Genomic DNA, 21,942 nt, shown 5'->3' with positions numbered 1-21,942 from the left:
GTACGCTCTAGTTGCAGCGTGGAGGAGGCAGGGTGGTAAGTGTGGGCCTCCAAGGATGAACTCAGGCAATGGCAGATGGAAGGAAGGGGGTGGATCTGAGAGCCGAAAGGGCAGCAAGATGGACAGAGCCTAGAGACACAGCACATGTTGGAGCTGAGAAAGAGGCAGGAATGGAAGTTGATTCCCACTTTGAGGTGTGCGGAGGGGAGAGAATGTTGCTATTAGCTCAGTCTGGGAATCCATGAGAAGAAGGCAGAGAATAGCAGGAGGGATGCGAGTCCAGCTTTGCAGAGGCTATGTCTGAGCTATCCATAGGACAGCTGGGTGAAGTCCCCGGTAAACAGCAGAAAGCAGAAGGCTGGGGTGGAGATGAAGGTGGAGATTTGGAGTGTGCTGGCACTTCAAGCCGTGAGGACAGCATGCAGAGTGAGGAGTGGAATGGAGCAGGATGTGAGAGAGTGATGAAGGAGCCTGCACCCACCAGTGCTGCTTGAGAGGAAGGGGATGTGGGGGTTTCAGGAGAACATGGGCAGGAAACAAGTGGAGAGGAGACCATCTAGTCAGCCTCTCCTCTGTCTGTTAGCAGGTCAAGGAGAGGGACCTGTTTTGTTGCTTTCTCAAACATCTCATTTTCTGAAAATTGCATACATACAAAACAATTGCATATTTGCAAATCTCTCTTCACACCAAAAATGCACTCAAGCCCCCAGTTCTATCATTTACAGGTTTCTTAGCAAACATGCCTTCTTTAGTAAAAAGTGTTTGCCTTCTTCCTCTCCCCATTTTTATCACAACATGCTTCCAGCCTGCCCTAAACAATTCATCTGCCATCTCTCTTCACACATTTAAATGCATCCCAGTTTCTACCCTTTAATTTCTGGAACCTGTTTCCCGGGTTGTTTTCTTTTTCTCTCCCATTAACACAATCACACTGTCGTGTAGCTATAGTTTCAAGTTTGCCACTCTTTTTTCTTGGTACAAGTACACAACTGCTTCAAAGTCTTCAATCGCCAGGAACAAAACGTCTTAGAAATCAGAAGGCCTCCTGTGATACCTCAACCTTCCTGGGGAGGTGTGACAAAATCTCTAAGAAACTGGATCCTGGCATCAGGCATATTCAAGTTTGCCACACAAAGCAAGTTTCAATCTACTCTCAATCTCTACTTGCTTTTTCTCTCATTTGTCTTTGCCTTTTTTTTTTTTTCCACATTTTAAAAGGATGGGTTTATTAGGAAAAGGAGAGAGGGAAAAGAGGAACCAGCATAGTCACAGGCAAGCAGAGAGGTGCCTCAAGCCCCACTTTCTATATTTGCAGAAAGTGGTCACCAGCACAGGAGAAATGGAAAGATCTTAGAACAGAGTCAACTTATCATTCCGTCCTCCTTGTTGCACTTTCTTGACAAATTCCACTGATGAGAATCAATGGCGTTAAAAGTTTGAAAATGAAAAAAAAAATCCAGGTCCTGTAAAAAGGTTCTTCCTTTTAATTACTTCCCCCCACATTATGTTTAAGACATCAAAGAATTAAATTCCTAAGAAGAGCCTCATCTTTATGTTCAAGGTCTCCTTTCTGCACCAGCAGACACACAAGCTAGCTTTGACACTTTTTCTGTTTCTCCATGAGACCTTGAAAAGGTTCCTCCCAGAGGCCCAAGAACCATTATGAACAAAGCCATACATCAGAGCCCAGTATGAAATGCAATGATGAAATATTGCATTAGCTATTAAAATACTTGCAAGTGAGTAAAGCATCACAAATTAATAAAGAGACTGGAGTCCTATTTAAAATGTGTCAAAAGTTGGCATTTCAGGGAGTTCTGTACTCATTCTTAGGTCATCTTAGATGTCCCAAATTCTACTCTCCATCTGGAATCCAGAGAGGGAGGGGAACTGTCACATTGGCATCAGTGTTACCTCTGGGAGGCGGCTCTGGGGGGCACCCTGGGGGGCCTCTCAAGGGGCACAGCTGGTGTTCCATCCACCTGCAGGGGGCCTGGGCTCCGACTTCGGGTAAACTCAGGAACTTCGTTGTCCTACAACGGAAAGATGAAAGGACATTAGGCAAAGAGCACAGCTGGACAGCCCCATACCTCTCAGTCCTCCTCAGGTTTGGGCTGAAGGCAGTTCAGAAACTACCAATCAACCCAGCAGCACTTTCTATTAACTCCAGAGTCACTGAAGAGACCTGGGGCCCGAATTATTGTGCATGACCTGAGTCCTCAGTCCTTGCCACTCAAGTGTGGTGTGTGGGCCCCAACACAGCATCATGAGGGAGCTTGTGAGAAAGGCAGGCTCAGTGCCCTTCTCAGAAGCTGTGGGGGGTTTTTAATCCCGCCCAGAACCTGTGTTTTAACAAGATCCCAGGTAATTCTTAAGCATATTAAAGGTTGGGAAGTACTATCTAGCCATTTAGAGCTGGAGAAATGTTACTTCTAAGCAAAAGCCCCTTTGGGAACAACAGAACTGTGAGTGGGCCTCAGTCATAGGGTGACACGACTGTGCAAGGGTATCCCCTCCCGCTCACCCCTGTCACGGGGTCACTGCATCAGGGTTCCTGACCCACACTGGGCCTCAGCCTCAGACAGCAGTTGAGTCTCTCTGCTCAGAGCCCTGAGGCGCAAAGGGGACTGTTTGCAGGAAAGGCTAGTGTGCAGGGAGAAAAGAAAGCAGAAGTGCAGAAAGCAGCAGAGGTGAAGAAGCAGGTAGCAGCTCCCAGTCATGAGTGATGGCCTTGGCCTCACAGGCCTCTCCACTCCCGATCCAGGCCATGTGGTAGTGGGTTCCCTGACTCACCCAGCTCCTTCTCACAGAGGGGCGCCCTTTGCCTTACTGTGCCATTCTTCCTTCCCTCCCTGTTACAGTGAAATTCACATAACATAAAACTAGCCATGTTAAAGCAGACCATCCAGTGGCACGCAGTACATTCACAAAACTGTGCAACCACCATCACTATCTCATCACAGATAATCACCCCATGAAGCAGTATTGCCTCATTTCCCCCTCTCCCCAGCCCTGCAGCTTCCAATCTGCCCTCTGTTTCTGTGGATCTACCTGTCGGGACATTTCATATAATGGAATCCTATAATATATGACCTTTTGTCTCTCTCTTCCCCTTGGAAATCTATTTCTTGCAAAGAATGACCCCAAGGACAGGTGGGGCAGGCTCTCACCTCGTTGTCCCCCTCCATTCCACTGCTTACGCTGAGGAGGCTCCGGGTGCTGGATCGGTTGCTCGCGCTGCCTATGGAGTACAAGCAAAGTCAAACGGACTGCGGATTCATTTATGTTCAAGCAAAATGCAGACTCTGATGCTTTCAATGATAGAAACAGTGCACAAGTATGAATGTGGAAATCTTCAAAATGCCACCATTTTATACCAATTTACTAGAAATCCATTTTTCTTTCAGCAGGAAACAAAATGATTCACCTTCTCATTACCTTTCTTGGGCTTTATGGCTGCCATTTCCTGAGGACTGGCAACAAACTAGATGCTTGTAATCATGTCTGCTTAGCTCCTATGACACTCCTACTTGATATTAGTGCTCTGATTTTAGAGACAAGAAAACAGAGAGGCTGCATTTCTCGCTTGTTCAGTGATTTGCCCATAATTGCTGATGTGGTTTTTCACTACTTAAGATTTACAGCGAATATATCCATGAGTCATACATGTATGCCCACCTTCTAATGAGGGGCCATTTGACACAAAACAAAACACAAAGTACAAATTCAAAAGTGTAATTAATGTTTATGGTAGGAACTGTGACTGTGTGCCTTTATGCTCAAGGCTCTTGAGATGGGAATCTATCACCTATTATCACTGGAATAGCGCTATCCAATAGAATTTTCTGGAAATGTTCTATTGTGTGCCATCCGATATGGTAGCTAGTGTGAAACATGTTTACTTCAACTGAAGAACTAAAGTGTAAATTTCATTGACTTTTAATTAACTTAAATGTAAATAACCACACATGGCTAGAGAGTGCTCATAGCTGAATACAGTGGCATGAGTGACCCCAAATGTCCCTCATGGAGCAGAAGATGAAACATCCTCTAAAGAGTCTTGTGCAAGTTTAGAATCAGGCATAAACAAACGGTTACGTTTCCAGCCACTACATTTTGGGTGGTTTGTTCCATAGCAATACATAACTGAAACTGTGTAGCAGGAACTGAGTGTAGTCTACAGGAGACAGAGTGGAATAAAAGCCATAGATTGTCACTGACAACGTTTCCTGGCCAGATGAGCTAGCCATCCCTGGGCAATGAGCCATGGTGCCAAATAAGAAGCCCAGTTTACACTTCCCACTCTGTTCTCACCCCAGGCTAACCCAAAGAAAAGCATGCATATAAAATCTTCTAAATGAACCTGAAATGAGTACTTTGCATTTGCTTTCTTAAATTTCCCTTTCCTACTCCTAGAATGTACTGCCCGTACCCCAGTAGAGTCCATACCACTTGTCTCCTCCATGAGCTCTCTGACAGAAGGGCCACCTGCCCCGGCTTCTCTGCCACCTGTAATCTGAGAAAATCTCTCCCATTTCCAAGCCTGTCTTTTTAAATTTCCTCCAGTGAGTTTTGGATACACAGTATCATCCCCCATTAGATAAGGAGAGGTATTTTACTCTGTCCATATTTGATTTCCTGTGTGGGCGTGTGATAAGCTTTGGGTCTGTTTCAACAGGTAACCATGGCAGGAAGCTTCTACTCTCCTTTGCCACTTACAGGCTGTGTGACCATGAAAAAACCACTTTCCTTCTCTGTATTACCCATTTGTAAAATAAGGAGGGGAATGATTTCAGAGGTTCTTGATCTGAATCCATGAACAGGCAAAATTGTGTGTGTGTGTGTGTGTGTGTGGGTGTGTGTGTGTGTGTTCATGTACTCTGAAGTACATCAGAGCATAGGTCATATTATCAAAGGGGTTTGCAAAGCAGAAAAGATTAAGAACCCCTGGGTTAGATGACCTTCCTGTCCTACCATCCATTTCAGTATTCTTGGCCTGACATTTACGGGGACCTGGGTCCTGAGTTCAGCTTGTGTCTAGCTGTCTGACTGTTCCCTTCCTATTCGATTGTTTAACACTAAAATGTATGACAGAAGGGAAACTCAATTTGGCTTGTGAAGCTGGTGTTTCTGCAGTCAGCTGACACAGAGCCTGGATATAAAACAAAGCCCAGCTTCTGCCTGCACATCAGCGTGTATCGTCTGTTGCAATCTGACGTCTATTCCAGCTTTCAAGCCAAAAGGAAGACATTTGCTTATTAGATCCTCAACTTGCCTATAAAATTGGAATTCTCAAATTTGAGTCCATTATTTTCTTATGTTTTTAATTTTGTGCCCTTTCCTCCCCCTTACCACAACTGAGGAAGCACCGAGAATAGAAGCTAAGGGCATTGGTCCTGGTTCCAGACAGCCTAAGTTCAAATCCCAGCTCCACCACTCACTATTTAGCCATATCCTTCCTCAGTAAATATGGCAAGAGTGCCGATCTCACAGAGCTGTTGTGAGACTCACACTAGAGGATCTGTGGACGAGACTTAGCATACAACCAATGCTCAATAACAGTTTGTATGATTATAGGTTTTTCTATTTATAAAAGGAATAGAGTAATAATTATCTCATAATCAGGTTTTTGGGGATATTTGTTTAAAGGGTCTTCAATACCCTGATAAAAAGTAAACCTCAACAGGCTAAATTTTCTCATTTCTTACACTTCCCAAACCCTAATCAGGCTCCAGAGGGGATCTGCTGGGATCCTAAAAGAAAAAAAGAAAATGTTTCCAAGACCCAAATGTGCTTGCTGGAGTCCTGCTCTGTAGTGCTCCAGGCCAGCCTGCTCACTTGCTGTGCTTGAGGTGCTGTCTGTTTTCCAGTCTCCTCGTCTTAGCTCTGTCCTTGGGGGGAAGACACTTTTTCTGGGGCCACTCTCATAGACTCCAAACTCCACTTTCCCAGGCAGGAGCTGTGAGTGCCGAATTGGGACTGTGATCTCCAGGTCTGCAATTAGAGGAAAAAGGTATAAGCCTTAAGGTACCAGCTGGCCACTTACCAAACTGCTAAGTTGCCTCCTCTACCTGCCTCCGCCACCTGGCCTGGAGGGGAGGGGAGAGGAGGGAAGGGAGAGGAGAAGGAAGGAGAGGGAAGAATAGAAGGGGAGAGGGTAGGAGGTGAGGAGGGGGACAGGTGGGGAGGTGGAGAAGACCTGCCCAACTCAGCACTGAAATTCCAAAGTCTGTGGCAACCACTGGTTGCCAGAAGGAAAGGATCGAGGAAGGTGAAAAAGGGCAGAGAAATGCTTTGGGATCAGTTACAGAGAGAATGTGCAATTGGGGAAAGACCGGGGATCCCGGTGATGCCATTCCCCGGCTGTGGAACTTGAGCAACTTGAGTCAACCTCTCAATTCTCCCTTTTCCAAGGAGGGGGTTAAGAACATCATTGATTTTAGTGACACATCATCTTGGGCGTCAGGCAGAGTTCTAAGAGCGTCCGTATTTTCAGTGCCTTGAATCCTCCCACACCCATGAAATAAAAATGATTATCGTCATACCTGACAGAGACTAACATACAGAGAAGTCAAGTAGCACAGCCCTGTCATGCAGCTGGAAAGTGGGTCAGCTGGGATATGAAGCCAGATTCCAAAGTTCAGCCTCGCGAGCACTACTCACACAGCCTCTTAATCCCTCAGCAATGGCGGGCATGGGCGTGTGGGCCACAGCTGACAGCAGTGACCCAGAGAGTTCATGAGAGGAAATCCAATGGCGCCCCCAAAAGATTTTGTGATTTGCAAGGCTGATCAGTGGCTTTATGTTATTTTATTTCTTGATTTTTTTTAATGATCAATGGTTAGTCCCAGAGATTCACAAGAACAGATTATTCCTTTGCAAAGCATTAAACTGGTTTCTTTACTGGTCTAGCCCTCCCCACTGGCCAGTCTTTACCCCTTAGATTTTCATCCCTGGATTCTATGAGCAGAAAATAACTCCTGCTGACAAGCAAAACAAAATATCTGTGGGTACCCGTACCTGCTTCCTCCCCCGGGAGTGCAAGAGGCCAGGGGCACCTGTCTCAGGCTTCCCCTTTCAGTCCCAGAGGTCCCCATTGCCAAGGCCTGGGCAGGAGCTCTCAAGAGGCATGTGAGCTTAGGTGTACTTTGGGGGATGTGTAGTCGATCTCTGTGGAACCACTTCCTCCTCCACCTCTCCTTTATGGGTGCAGCAGGAAGTTCAGGAAGGTGGAAGCCAGGCTGGCCCTGTTTGCCAAAGTCAGAGCCTACAGGGAAAGGTGAATGGACTAACTAGAACAGTCTGAAAAGGCAATGCCAGGCTAGGCTGACGTGTGTCCAAGAAACATTCTGCACAGGGAAGTTAAGAGGGTGAATTATTGAGGTGTGTGCATGACTGTGGCCAGAGATTAGCTGGGTGTACTTGCACATGGGTGTGAGCTCTTAGTGTCTTAGAGCACAAGTGGGTGTCATACATTTTCCCCGTGGGCTTCAATCCAGCTTTTTAACAACAGTCTTTTAGAGGGAGACTTACTTCAATGAGGCAAGTTTCCACCCTAAACCAGTTCTTCGAAGAAGGAAAGAAAAAGACAGGAAAAAGCACTGGGAGTCAAAAGTTAAAAAAATCAAGTAGAGTCGGTCTAAGTGTCCACAAAATTCTGATATTCTTTAAATTAAGGGACAATGGCAGGAATAGTGATTATCATCATTATATCACATACTACTTTTCCACATGCCTTCTTACACTTCCTCTGAACGTCACTGCTTCTTAATCAAGTAGCAAATTCAGATACAACCACAGATGAGGAAACTGAGGCACACAGTGGTGAAAGGAATTGTCCTGGATCATAGTGACTGAGCAACAATGCAGGGATTACAACCCAGTCCTGGGACTCAGCCTGCTCCTCTTGGTCCTACCCAAAATGGGCCCAACACACATAGAACACACATATTGTCTTCCCTGTGGGGCTGGGGTGTTCAACAAGTCCCAGGTCACCCCAGACCTTCCCTGATCTACACCATCAATGCTCCGCACCATCCCAGGAAGAGTAAAATAACTCCCAAGGGCTGAAGAAAGTCTAAGTTATTATGAACAGAAACTAGTTTTTAATTATTCTTGGCATTCTAACTCAAATTAAAGAAAAATAATCATTGTTTTTCTTTCCTAAGACAAATGAGGTTTCTAACTGAATAGAGTCAATCCTTGCATGTAGAGTGGGCTTCATTCCTGGAAAAGGCTCCTTAAGCAGAAATGCCATTCATCAACTCTCACTTCCCTATAGATCAGCGTCACCCTGTGACAGTGGTTTTCAAATGTCTTTTTGTGAAGGAGAATTCTTTCTCTAGTGAAAACAGAAGCTCAATGCAGAAAACCTGCAATGGCCCGGACAGAGTAAGTGGCCCCCAAACCCTGCCCCAATCCTAATCCACTCTCGAACATATCCCCCAACTGCCCTCTGCTCCTCTGACCCTTCATTCCCACAAACCCAGCTCAGCAGGCACCCCGTTGCGAAACTGGCAATTTAAGTTAGTATGTCTTTAAACATACAATCTAGTTTTATGGAGTTAACTAATGTATCAAATTTACTCGACCACATATGGTGGCCCCTCTTTGGCAGATGCTCAGATGTCCCTGGGACCCAGCATGTGGGATTGGGTCCACCTTCCAACTACCTGAGGCTTTCTCTGGGAGCCAGCAGGCTTCAACCAAAGAGTGATGGCGCTGGTGATCAAAGCCCCAGCTCTCCAGTCCCTCTGGAGGGATAACTCTTCCAGACTGTTCTCCACCGACTCTGCAAACCCCCAAGCGGTGATGCTTCATTCTCCAGGGATAAGTGCACTTTGCTGACCTCCTCATTTCCCATCCCTGCATATTCCCTGGGGTCACCTTCCATATCACATACTTGCTCTCACATCCCTGGCAGGGAAGAAAAAGTTCTAGAAAAGAATAGTAGTAATGGCTGCATGATATTGTACATGAACTTAATGCCGCTGAACTGGACCCTTAGGCCCAACAGTTAAAGTTATGATATAACTGTTTTACCATAATAAAGAACTAAAATGGAGGAACATTCTTGGGGTGATGGATAGAACATTCACTTGCAGTCCCCAATCCAAATTTGCCCAGTGTCAAATTATATACAGTTGAATCTTTGGTTAGGACATTGAGCCCCTCACATAAAAAGTAAAATTATTTATGCCTTCTTCCCCCAACCCCAAATTTCCCAGTCCAAGGGTCCACCCCTTGAGGAGTAGGAGGAGGCCAAACTAAAACATACTCCTTTGGGAAAATGTGGACATTGACCATTAGAGTTTAGGCGACGGCTGTTGGTGCATAACACCTGTCCAGAGTCTGGTAAAAATTGGGTGAACTTTTGTAATGTTTCGAAATCCATGACTCCTGGGTGAGACCCTGGATGGTGAGTTCCAGTCCATCCTCCTCACTGTGGGAAGCCATGTCTGAGAGGATGTCAGCTGGTGTGGCAGTGGTTTTTCCATGTGTTTCCAGGTACCAGGCACTGTGCTATGCCCTGGATCTAGCCTAACTTGCTCAACCCTTACAACAACCCCAAAGGTGTAGATACTTTTATTTGTGCTACTTTGCAGCCCAGGACTCAGATTCAGTCTGATGAAGCCTCTTGCCCATGGTCGCCAGCTAGTGAAGGGTGAGCAATGGATAAGAACTTGACTCCAACCCTGCTGGCCCCAGAGTCCATGCCTGTACCCCTCTACTCCTCACTGTACTGAGGTCAGGGGCAAGGGTATGATGCCACTTGCATGCTCAGTCCTGGAGCCCAGGTAACCAGGGACATGTGATGCCAGCACCATGACTCTGGCCCTTAAACAGTGCATGTACTACCAAATCGTAGGTTACTTGATGCTCCTTATATTTAAAAGCTTGAAGTGTTTTATTTAATTAAGGCTTCCCTGTCTGGGCTTGGGTGCTCTAGTTTTAAAAAGCACCTCACTTCAGCCCTTTTACCACCTAATGCCCTGTTGTCTGACCCGAAGATGACCCAGCAGGTCTTTAACCCAATTTTCTACCTTCTCTTCTCACTCCTCCTCTGAGGAGGCACACAAGTGTGAGCTTGAGTAGCGATAACATACATTTAAAATTTAGATACCCAAGCAGAAAAACTTCTGCCATGGTTACAACCTCCTTAACCCTCTTCTCCCAAACAGTCAAAATCATCACGATTCACTTGGCTTTGCAGGACAGGCTCTAGCAGGGAACACCACACCCACACACATAAAAGACTAGCCCATGAGCTACCAGATAGTGAAGAGTCATGCTTAGGGGTCTCTGTATTTGACAGAGTGCCTGTGCTCAATACATGCCTGCAGAATGGATGAATGGAGTCACCAAGCATTTTAGTGAAATCCAGTGTTCCAACAAGGATGCCATTACCACCATCACTGTATTGTGCTACACTCTAGGTTTCAGCAGAGCGCAAAGCAGACATGTTCTTGCCTTCATGTTGCTTACAGTAAAAGGGGGGTGTTGAGGAGTGGACCATCCATGAGAAGAGAAACATGAGATAATTCCACCTGTGATGTGTGGTAAAGGGATAGCAGAGTTGTGGAAGGCTGACTCTGGAAAACCTATAGTCAGACTCTGAGGCTGAAAAAGAAACAGCCTGTAAAGAGATAGCAAAAGAAGCAGAGTGGGGAGGGCAGGTGGGAGGAATGCTCTCGGTGTGTTAGAGCAGCAGAAAGGAGTCCATTGAGACCAGCGCACAGAGTGGGGCTGGAGGTGGAAGAGGAGCTCAGGGGCCAGATCAAGTAGGGCCCTGTAGGCCACAGGGAGGAATGTGTTTTACTCTGGCCAGGACAAGAGCCCCTGGAAGGTTTTGAGTAAGGGAGAGGCATGACCTAGTTTTCATTTTTTAAAAGGTCAGTGGCTGCATTTTGGAGAATTAACTGTAGAGGGCTAATAAGGGATATGGGGAGACACTAGGGGAGGCGGCTCCTGCATTGATCCAGGAAGAGATGATGGCTCAGCAGCAGCTGCCCCGTGGTCAGAGATGATCGGGTTTAAGATGTGTTGGGAACCCCTGGGAATTGCACTGTGTGAATGAAGGAATGAAGTTGCAGCGATCAGAAGCAGCAAAGGAGAAGTGCCAGATGAATGGAAGGGAGAGTAGTTCCCGAGATGCTCCAATGAGGAAGATGCACAGTGGCTTGAAGTGGCCCAGGAAGGCCTCGCTGAGAAGGTGCTGGCTGTCAGGGCTGGAACTTGCCACCCAGTAGTTTAATGCAGGTGAGAAGGAAGGAACATAAACAAGTGGTTGGTGGCAGGAAGATGCAATCTGAAGAGCAGGGAGTGAGCAGCCTGACCCGGTTTATGGGCAGTCAGCCTGTTGATGCTGCAGGAGACAGACTAAGGAAGTTATGCTCTTAGTTCTTTAATTAGAGGAAGTCCATTTGGGAACCAAGAGCCTCTGAAAGACTTATTTGCCAGTCTCACTTGGAATAAGGTAGATCAAAGTAAATTATAGAGACCCATCATGCCAGAGGCTCTCTGTGGGAAGATTCAGTGTGGGCAAATGCCAAATCCTTACTCAGTGGTGGTGGTGCCACATGGGGAGCATCTGGGAGAGCCAAGGGGCAAGTGTGCACAACGGAATAATGGTTTTGCTCTTGGACCCCCGCAGTGCATGGCAGAATGCTGCAGAAAGGACAGCGGATGAAGTTCTCTGCCATTAACAAAGTATTGGAGTCTAAATGAATTTGCAGTGGGGGGAAGCTGGGGCGAGTCCCATCGAGAGCAGCACTGCCTTTCACTCTCCCAGCCCAAGATTTATTAAAGACATGAACAAAGGAACAAGAAAATAACACACAATTGTGTTTTTGCTTATACAGATTAATAAGTTACTGCTGAAAACAAGCTTTTCTGGTTAGCAGGGAACATGCACGCAAGCCAGTACGTCCTAAGAGAACAGGAGTCAATTCTGGGAAGAAGTTCTGTTTGCAGAACTTCTAACATCCTGGAATTCCACATGCAGAGTAAACAGGTATTCTCCAAAAACCCCAGCTCCCTTTAGGGCAGCAGGCTCCCAACAGCAGAACTCCTGCCACCCCTGAGCCCTGGGCTCTGAGCAGTGTGTGCTGTGGACACCCATGACATAATTCCTGCTTGAGGTGCACAATCTGTGAATGGGATTTTCTCTTTTCTACTCCAAAAACATATCTCCCTAAATGCCAAAGGGAGAGTCAAGTGCCTGGGAAGAACGCATTGCCATCCTATTTGAGTGGGATGGAGGAACACAGAGTTCAGCCCATTCATTCATTCATACATTCATTTGCTGACATGTCTTATATGCCAGGTATTAGATATACAGAAAAAAAACAAGACCAAGCTGTTGCTCAAAACGATCCCACAGTCCAGTGGGGGACCCAGATCTGTAAACAGGGTTACAAGTACAGGGAAAACAATTCGCCCACCCAGGCTGGGCAGAAAGGAGTGCTGAGGATACCAGTTCATGGTAAAGTATCCCACCAGCACCCCAGGGAGCCACATACCTGCCTGCTTTCCCGACTTTAGCTTCTCTCTCTGTCTTCGGGTGATGCTATCTCTTAGCCGTTTAAGATTTTCCTGGAAAAAATTTAGTTTATTTTTAAAGTATACACCAGAATTACACCCTCTGGGCGTTTGAGTTTCCTTCTAATTTTATGCTGTTTGCAAAATATGTCACATTGCAATAACATCTCCAACATGCAAATGAGGCTGAGTGTAACTGTAACAGACCCCCAGAGAAATCCAAGTACTCTAAGAAGTTGTGTTTGAAGAGAAGACACCTTGTCCTCCCCAGAGTGTCTCCCCTCCCCCTTGTTTCTCAGCCCCATCACAGCCTCATATCCAGCTGTGCTGCTCCTTGCACACCCCTTCGCCACACCAGTCTTTTACCTGCTCACACACATTCCTGCTTCTATGATTATGTTCTCACACCACTTCCCTGACCTCGAGGACATCAATTCCTCTCCATGAATCTGCTCCAGGCTTGAGCCAAAACCCAACTTCTCCCTAAAGGCTTACCAGACTGCTCCAGATCTTCTTAATGGCCCATGCAATCTAGGGCTGGCACATGTGTGTGTGTGTGTGTGTGTGTGTGTGTGTGTGTGTGTGTGTGTGTGTGTGTGTGTGTGTGTGTGTGTGTGTGTGTATGGTCGTCTGCAAAAAGACTGAATTCTTGAAGGACAAGAGACCAGGTCTTTTACCTTTCTGAGACCCTACAATCTGGTCTACTGTAGTCACTCAATAAATGTCAGGTAGATACATGTTGACGGTGATTTGTTGCTATTTTAGTCAAAACAACCACTACCTCAAAGTTAGGTATTCTAGGGAAAATGCCTCTTAGAGACCAATGTCCAGACCATCTGACTGGAGCAGAAGGTTCCATAAGAGAGTCAGAAGAGGCCGACTGGAAAGGTCACTCTGATTGTGGGCACAGGACTTGGCAGGGAGGAATAAACCCTAGTTTGCCAGGGTCAGACAATGTCCAGCAGGACAGCAACCTTCCTAGGTCCCTGCATTAGAGACCCTGGTTCATGATTCAGCACCACAGCCTACTCCTGGCCCTGTCCCTCCTCCTTCAGACTCCCAGGGAGGCCATTGGGGAGAGCAGAGGCCCTGCTGAGGAGCAGGAGCGCTGAGAAGATGGAGGTGGTAGCGAAGGGAGCGCAGGCTCTGGAGGCGGAAGGGCTCCTCTGAACTCTGACTCTGTCACTCCACCTCTCGGGCCATGATAGAATGAAAGACCTGACATTTATTTCACAGGTGAGCCAGGAACAGCCAAGAGACTGGGTGTATTCGAAGCCCAGGGCAGGGCCAGCAGGCTGTTGTCAGAGCTTCAGAAATGCTGCTTTAGGATTCACTTCCCACTTGTCACTATAGACAGCCATGTCTCCACTGTAAGGAGATAGGCTCCCATCTCAGGGCTGATGGATGCCACTCCCCTGGCCAGTCCTGACCCACCTAGGAAAGCCACCTTCCACTAACATGTCCCTTTTACCTCTTTAATCCAAAGGAACTGCACTAAGGATGTGCTTCCTAAAATCAAGGCTGAGTTGTTTTTAATCTTTAAACTACACGTGAAGTACAGAAATATGGAATGACACAAGCTCTTGTAAATAGCAGGAGTCTCCTCTGACACCTCATGCTCCTTTCCCTGACTACGCCTGGGAGGTAAGTGATGGAAGTGCTCAGGGCGGCCCTTTCCAGGTCTCTGTCTTCGCCTCTGATACCTGCCTACAGAAACAGAGTCTGTGTGAGTGTGTGTTTTCACTTGGGTGATTTTATATCTGCAGCTTGTATGGTTCATTTAATCCTCTATCTGGGGAGTTGTCCAGATTCTCTTTGGGCTCTAAAGTGTGATAGTTCTGTGGGAGTGTTCGCACTAGAGTAGAGAAAGGAACTCTGAAAAAAAAAAAGAGCTGGTTGGGAAAAGCACTGCGCTGCATGTGGAGGGACAAGCAGCCATAGATTAAGGGCTTTCCACTGAGTCTTTGCTGGTGATCTCTAGCTGAGGGACAAGCAGAAAAGCCATTTGGTTCTCAACCATGTGGTCCAGACAACAGGTGACCAACACACACGCTGACCCACAAGGACACTCAAACAAACACGCTGAGGCCCAGCTGCAGGTGCTCGACTGTGGCCATGCACAAGATGGTCACGATTCAGGCCTCCACCCCTTGCTGGGGGAAAACAGACGTGGAACAGGCTCCTGCTGCTGCTACTTACCTGCTGGAAGCGAAAGGACTCAGAGCGCTTCTTCTGGTTGAGCTGCCACTCTTTGAAGTGGAGCACAGCCTCGTCCACATTGACGATGCCCAGTTTCACCTGTTCCTGAAGGGTAATGAGCTGCCGCTGACCTGGCGTTTTCATCCCAGCAAAAGGGTCATATATACTCGACTGGGGCCGATCCCTCCACGGTCTGACGGGGGGCTCTGAAAAGGATGCAAAACTCAGTTTGGCAGCATCCCCACTGGGGAGAGCTGCCTGGATGAGTGAGGCTAATGAGGCTGATCACAGGCTCAAGAGGACGTGTCTCTAAAGAACAATTACATGTGGAATGAGGCAGAGGAGATATGGCAAGGAATCAGGGGAGAGGGAAACAGCTAATTATTTCAAAGTCTATTACTCTAAAGTAGACAAGTCCACAACATTTTAGGGAGACATGAAGCCACTGATGAGTCCAACAGGATCCCCCAAGTCTGAATTAGTGAGATGCCTTTAGACCAGCATTTCTCCACATAAGCACTACTGACATTAAGGAGCAGATAATTCTTTGTTGCAGGGCTGTCCTGTGTGTTGCACAATATGTAGCCTCTTCCCTGGCTTCTACTCACTAGATGCCAAAGGTAAGTCCTTTGCCAATTATGACAACCAAAGATGTCGCAGGTATTGCCAAATAGAGGGAGGGGGTAAAATCCCTACTCCCCCAGTTGAGAACCACTGCTTTAGACCAAAATCTAGTCCCAGAAGAGACAATACAAAACGAGTCTAAGCAGCATGCTTCTCCCAGCACCACCCTAGCCCTCCCCACCCTCCTTGGCTCCGAGTAGCACAGGACACAGTGACTGTGGACTGATGGACATGAAGTGCTCAAAGAGATTGTAACACCAGTGGAATCATCACTCAGGTCCAAAGTCACCAGGTATAAATTAGATGCTAGGTACCAAAAGGATCTGCTTGGTTGTTTCTGTGCCAAATTCGCCTTGACATTACCAATTCATAGTATTTTGCTCTGGAGATTCTAGGGAGGGGCCTCCTTGGTAGCGCAAGGGGTTAAGGTGCAGCACTATGGACATTCTGGGGATATAGGAATCCCTCTCCCTTCCTGGCTGTGACTCCACTAGGCTCTGTGGTGAACATCCTGCTTGCAGAGGTGATGGGGCCATTGCTACCTGTGGGGACACCCTGCTCAATTCCTGCAGGGATATTCTTGATTCTACATTTCCCCAGCAGGATTCCACTTGGACATTGTGATTCAGGGAGAAGGAAAGACAAGAGATGTCTCCACCAGTGGGTACCGAAGAAGTTTATCTATCATTTTGCCCAACAGTTCACTCATCTGTCTACATATACTCATATACTTATCTCTCAGCTCTCCCTGCTTCAGGATTGTCTTTAATTGCATTGGTAGATGGAGAGTGGACAGGAAATAAAATGAACCAATCAATCAATTCCATTCTCCTACAACAAAAGTCTTGGGCAGTGCCTTCACATGGTTGGATGGCATCATGGCTGCTTTTCAAAAGAGTCACCAGTGGGATAAGACCAGTGCCTTTGATTAGCACAAGAAATATAGAACATTTATCCCCTCAAATTTCCTTTAAAAGCCTTAAAAAGAAAGAAAAAAATGACACATCCTAGTTATTACCCAATGATAAGCAAACATCTCATCAATAAAAGTTGAGTTAAAGTATAGTTTAGCTGGGATAGGTAGAGAAAGTAAATAGCATGGTAGGCGTGTATCATTAGGTAAAAACTGGGTGCTGGGCCACCCATTTCCTCCTTTGACATCAGTTTCAATATTGATATTGTACTTTTGTGAGCCATTCCGGTGACTTTTCAGTTACCTTGTCTGAGCAATTTGTAATGTTCCAAGGCACCCTGGTCTCTCTTCTCCCTATACCAGCAGTGCAGGACCCCCAGACAGCTCCCCTAGGACTGCCCTGCTTTTCATTCTAAGGAGTTGTTGTTATATTTGGAAATTACTGACACATAAACACTTGTCCCACTTGGAGGTCAGGCCATACCAAAAGAAGCAGAGGACAGCATCTGGCTTACCTTTCTTGAAGCTCTCTGAGGAAACATAGATATTCCCAGGTCGTTCTTGACTTTTTTCTGCAAAAACTATGAAGTAAAGAAAATTCTAAGTAAGATCCAAACCAGAGATCTTTCTAAAGGACTTTATAGTATTTTATACACTAAAAAAAAAAAAAATCACCAAAATCTTGTACAAAATATAATAAGAATGGATCACCCTTTCAACTACTGCATTCAGTTCCGTAAATCAAAATTCTAGTAGGGAGCAACTAATGAATAGAAGCTATAGGGATTGTGATTTGAAGGCAAACTAAACAGATAAAGTTTCAGACCCAAGAAGACAAAACCTGGCAGAGGGCGAGATCAGCAGAGGGAATAAAGCAGTGGAACAAGGATGCAGGCCAGACCTTTAAAGATAACTGTGGTGCATTTGAATCTTGAGAAAAAAAGGAGGTGCCACTGATCATGTTCACAAATGTCATAAGACAGAACCCTGAGCCAAGAACAGGTATGTTATGTGCCTGGCTCCAAAGAGACCCTGAGGAACTCACTCATGAGTGACAGCCAGAAAGGCTAACAGGGAACACTGGGCATGACAAGTCACTGTGTGGCCAGACTGCATGGAGGTAAAAGCTCCCTGGCTCTGCCCAGACTCCCTGGATTCAAACCCTGGCTCCACACTTATGAGTCATCTGAACTTCCACAGGTGGCTTGATTTTTCTTTGCCTCACATTTTTTTTTTAATCTGTAGAATGATAATGATAACAGTAAATTCCTCACTGGATTGTTGGGGCATTCTTACACTGTACTTTACCTGGCACCCCCAACCCAAATACCCAGGGCTCTGGCTGTAATCTCCTTTTGCCACAATTTCTATAAACATCTTACACTATTAAAAATGGAGTGTAGGGCCTCCCCTGGTGGTGCAGGCGGTTGAGGGCAGTGCTGTGAAGCTGTCCGCTGCCTCTGCAGCGCCAGTTCAATCCCAGCCGGCCAGCAAGGGTCCCACATGGCACAACAGACCTCTCCTGTCTCACCCGCTGCTCTCCTCAGCAGTGTATTTCAGTACATCTGCCTGTTCTGTTTCCCACTCTGTCTCTGGTGAATCCTCTCACCCTCCCGCACATCTGGCCTGTACCCTGGTTCTTGTATAAATAAATAAATAAACCTTAAAAAAAAAATGGAGTGTAGGTCAGGGACTCAGATCTGGCGGTTGCTACAGAGCCTAGAGCCACATTAACCAAGTTCTGAAAACTGAAATTGCTAACTGATGTCCCAGGACCACTATGAAAAAGTCAAAACTGAGTTGGCACCAATTTTTATTAATGTAGGTAGATAGTGTAGTATACTGGCGAAAAGCCAGGGCTATAGAACCAGACTCCCTGAGTTAAAATGCTGGCTCTGCTATGCAGTCAAGAAAATGCTGTAAGCCTCCATTTCCCTCATCTATAAAATGGGGATAATAATGGTCTATACCTTACAGGTTATTATAGAAATTAAATGACATGTTCTAGGTAGAACACTTTTAATAGATTTCAATACATGTTAGGCATAAAAAATTAAGAAAAAGAAGGGAAAAAAAAGAATTTCAGAAGATATACATTTACTAGGGTTCTTACTATAAGAAGAAAATCTTACTCACCTGTCTTTGGAACCGTGCATGAAGGCCTCCAGAAAGGCCAGAACTGAATCTGCTCATAACCTCTAGTCTAGCTCCAGAATCTGCTCTGAGCCCCAACCCTGTCTCCTGACTTGGAGGCCATTCAGAAGGGCAGAGTGCCTGAGTAACTAGTCAGAAGCTAGAGGACCGAGGGAGTTCCCACTAAGATGCTCTAAGGACCCTGGTGGGCACATTCCCTGCCACACTTACCTTTAGAAATGTATGGTTCATTATCAGGTAGCTGGTGAGCTCCAGGAGCACTGGCCTCTGGCCTGGGCACTGGGATAGGGGGCCTGTTAGCCAGGTCCATAGAAAAGTTCTCATCCTCCTCCACTGTGTGATAAATGTCTTTTTCCCGCCTAACATGGTGCGGCTCTCTCTCTGAACTGGCCGTTCCCATGCTGTTACCTAGAAACACAAAGAAAGGTGATTGAAAGCAGTGGTTAAAGGTACTTACATTCATAGGAACAAAGAGAGTGACCATATTTGTACAGAACTGCCCTTAGGCAAAGGGCTTTCCCTACATCATCTCCTGCGTGATCTGCTCAGAACCCAATTCAAAGCAACTGAGAAAACAACTGATGTCACCTTCATTTGCTCCCCATCGATGTAGCAAGAGGAAGTGAGCCCCAGCCTCTATCAAGTCAGTGTTACTGCTGGGATTCAGTTATTCATCCCGTTAGAAGTAAGGAAAAGAGCATTGCCCCCAGAGCTGAAAAGCACTGGAAATCATCCCCTGGTGGCTGGGAGTCCTCACACCAAAGCTTACAGAATCCCCCTCTCTAGCATCAAAAATGATTACAGCAAATCCTGAGACTTCCTCTGTGCTTTTCTCTATGCAACAAGTTCTCTTTCACTGTTGAGCTACTAACTACTAACTGTGGGAGTCTATAATTGTTATTCTCATTTTGCAAATGAAAAAATTAGGGCTTTGGGGGATATAAACAACCTCCCCAAAAGTTGTTTGTGGCCCAGGAAAGCTGGCTCCAGAGCTGGTGCTCTGTGCTCTTCCCACATCTTTCGAATCTGGGTGGGGGCAGGCCCTTAGGCACCCTTAGGGCAGCTGCATTCCAGTGTAAGGAAAGGGGACATTTGTATGGTTTCAGTGAGAAGTGAGAGAGTCAGACACGGGTGGAGCTTGGGCATGAATAGCTACTGCTCCCCTTAGTGACAAGTGTTTCAGGTAGGCACGCACTGCCCACCACTGGAAGCCTAGGTAAGGAGTACCCATTTTATTGAAGGGCTCTATGTCAGGGGGTCCCTTGCTTCTCCCTTATTCCATCAGCAGTGACAGATAATCATCCACTCTCTTGGCTTCCACTTGCCAAACAAGAGAAGTGTTCAGAAAGATGTTCCAGTCCCATCTCCCACTGCTAGGCTCTCAGGGGCCAACAAACACTAGGAAGGCAAAAAATGAAAATTATAAGAAATTTGCTACCCACTGTTTAAGGTCATCTCAAAGAAACTCAAATCTGTGCAACTGGATTCCCTTCTTACTCTGACAGCGAGAACATGGAGTCTGTTTCTCAGCTGTTCCCATCTTGGTCTGATCATGTCATTTAAAACAATGAAAGCTCATCCCTGCTGAAACTCCTATACCAGCTCCCCTGGTGCTAACACAGCTAAAAGCCACGTGAGCAGAGGTGGAGGGACAGACCCTGGTAGCCTGGACCCAGGTCCTGCCTCATCACCACACTCCTCTTCCCACCCATCAGAGGCTCCAGACCTGTGGTCGCCAAAAGAGCTCTCCGGAGGTTCCCTAAAGATGCCTCTGGGATCACATCAAGTATAAAGGATTGCCTTAGGAGGGGACTTTGCAGTTTTATCTGTGTTGTAGCTGAGCCTCCATTTGTTTCTCTTTTCCTCTTTTTGCTTCCTTGCTCATAGCTGCAAATTACCTTCTAAAAACTTGCGGATCATAGAGTCCTTAGTAGTCCGAGAGAAACCATCTCTAGGGCTTGGGTTAGATGCCTGAAGCATTTCAACATCTAGAAGAAAAAAGAGGCTAAGAGTTTCTATGTGGTTCTTTCACACAAGCAAGAAGATTTTACAAATGGATATACAAGTCTGGCAAATCAGGAGATTCAAGAATTCATCAGTCCATCCATCCACCCACCACCCACTCAATAAGGACACCCAGGATATAAAGGAGCATAACATTCACAACACTCAGGCCCTTTCCTGGATCACAAGACCCAAAAGATATAGATGTGCTCATTTGCATATGAAAGAATATGCTTGATTTAAAAATATTTAACCATAGCATTATTTACAACAGCAAAAAAAAAAAATTGAAAAGCAGGAACAATAGGGAATAGATAAATTGTGGTCTGTTTAAACAATGGAACATTATGAATTATGCAACACTTAAAACGAATGTATTGGGGCCACTTCTATCAATAATATACCATCTGAGAAGCAGAAAAACAATTTTTAGGCCACCCATATGAATGGCTTTTTTATAAGGAGGAGGCATTGACTTTTGGCTTTCATTATTAAAATGTGGATGAAAATGGTAGCAGCCTGGCTAGACCTGGCGTGCTGATATTATAAGGATGGGGACTTGTGCTCCTGATACTATGCCCTGATCTAATGTTCTGGAGTTTTCGTGGGTTAGAGAAAGAATTTTAAAAAGAACGAAAGAAAGGACACATTTGTGTGGCTGCGTGCACACAGAATTAACTATTAGGAACTCTTACAAATTGGAAGGAACCAAGGAGAAATAATTATATTCACAGTGGGATAGTATCTAAGAGCAGCGTTTAGGGTCCTATCTGGAATGGGAAAAGCACATGAGGTGGATGACTAGTGAAATTTGAAGCAGGTCTGGAGTTTAGTTAGTGGTTGTGCACCAGTGAAAATTGTCTGGCTTTGGTAACTGTACTGTGGTTATATAAGATGTCAAAATTAGGGAAACCTGGGTGAAAGGTATATAGGAACACTAGCATTTGCCCAAGTCTCGAAAATTTCGAATTAGATTAAAAAAAAAAAGGAGGGGTAGGTAGGAAGAGATGAAGGGGAGGAGGATGGGAGATGAGAAAATGAGAGGAAGAAGCTAAATAAGCATAAAACACAGGATGACATATGCTCACCCTTCCTACTCTCCTATGTGACCAGATCACCTCCCAATGACACTAGTGAGGTGTGCATACATGGCAGGGCTAAATGAGCCACCATGGAAAATGGATCTTTTAACTGTAGAGCCATACCTAACAGGAGGTTAAAAGCAAGGTTTTGAAGTAGACAAACTAGGTTCTGCTAAATATGAGCCCTGGGGCCTTAGCAAAGTTAGTGAGTCCCCCGGAGCCTCCCTGAGGGTGGCAGGCTGCTGAGGAGTGGCTGGATGCCAAGATCTGATCTGACACTCCTTCTACTGCTGGCTGCAGGTCTGCAAAACCCACCAACCCAACATGAAGTTTACTCTTCTGATTCAACTGGTCATTCAGACCCTCACGGTGACTCCCGGGGCCATGCTGGTAGCAGTCCACTTAGCAGAACACAGGACACAGGCC

General features: G+C 46.0%; 1 protein-coding gene across 1 annotated transcript in view; it reads right to left on the bottom strand.

The window, feature by feature from the left end:
* Positions 1-21,942, bottom strand: part of PIK3AP1 (phosphoinositide-3-kinase adaptor protein 1) — a 99,709-nt gene that overhangs the window by 6,633 nt on the left and 71,134 nt on the right. Inside the window, exons 9-16 of the mRNA XM_037496675.2 lie at positions 20,329-20,418; positions 18,641-18,838; positions 16,792-16,857; positions 14,740-14,945; positions 12,522-12,594; positions 5,839-5,994; positions 3,171-3,241; positions 1,915-2,033 (exon numbers count right to left, since the gene is read on the bottom strand). Of these exons, the coding sequence (XP_037352572.1) occupies positions 1,915-2,033; positions 3,171-3,241; positions 5,839-5,994; positions 12,522-12,594; positions 14,740-14,945; positions 16,792-16,857; positions 18,641-18,838; positions 20,329-20,418 (979 nt within the window). The remainder of the gene's footprint in view (positions 1-1,914; positions 2,034-3,170; positions 3,242-5,838; positions 5,995-12,521; positions 12,595-14,739; positions 14,946-16,791; positions 16,858-18,640; positions 18,839-20,328; positions 20,419-21,942) is intronic.

This window comes from Talpa occidentalis, unplaced genomic scaffold (genome assembly GCF_014898055.3).
Source record: "Talpa occidentalis isolate TD23 unplaced genomic scaffold, MPIMG_talOcc4v2.1 talOcc4.8, whole genome shotgun sequence".
In the NCBI taxonomy this organism is placed as follows: Eukaryota; Metazoa; Chordata; class Mammalia; order Eulipotyphla; family Talpidae; genus Talpa; species Talpa occidentalis.
Note: the sequence above shows the minus strand (reverse complement) of the source record. Positions and strands in the feature narration are given on the sequence as shown.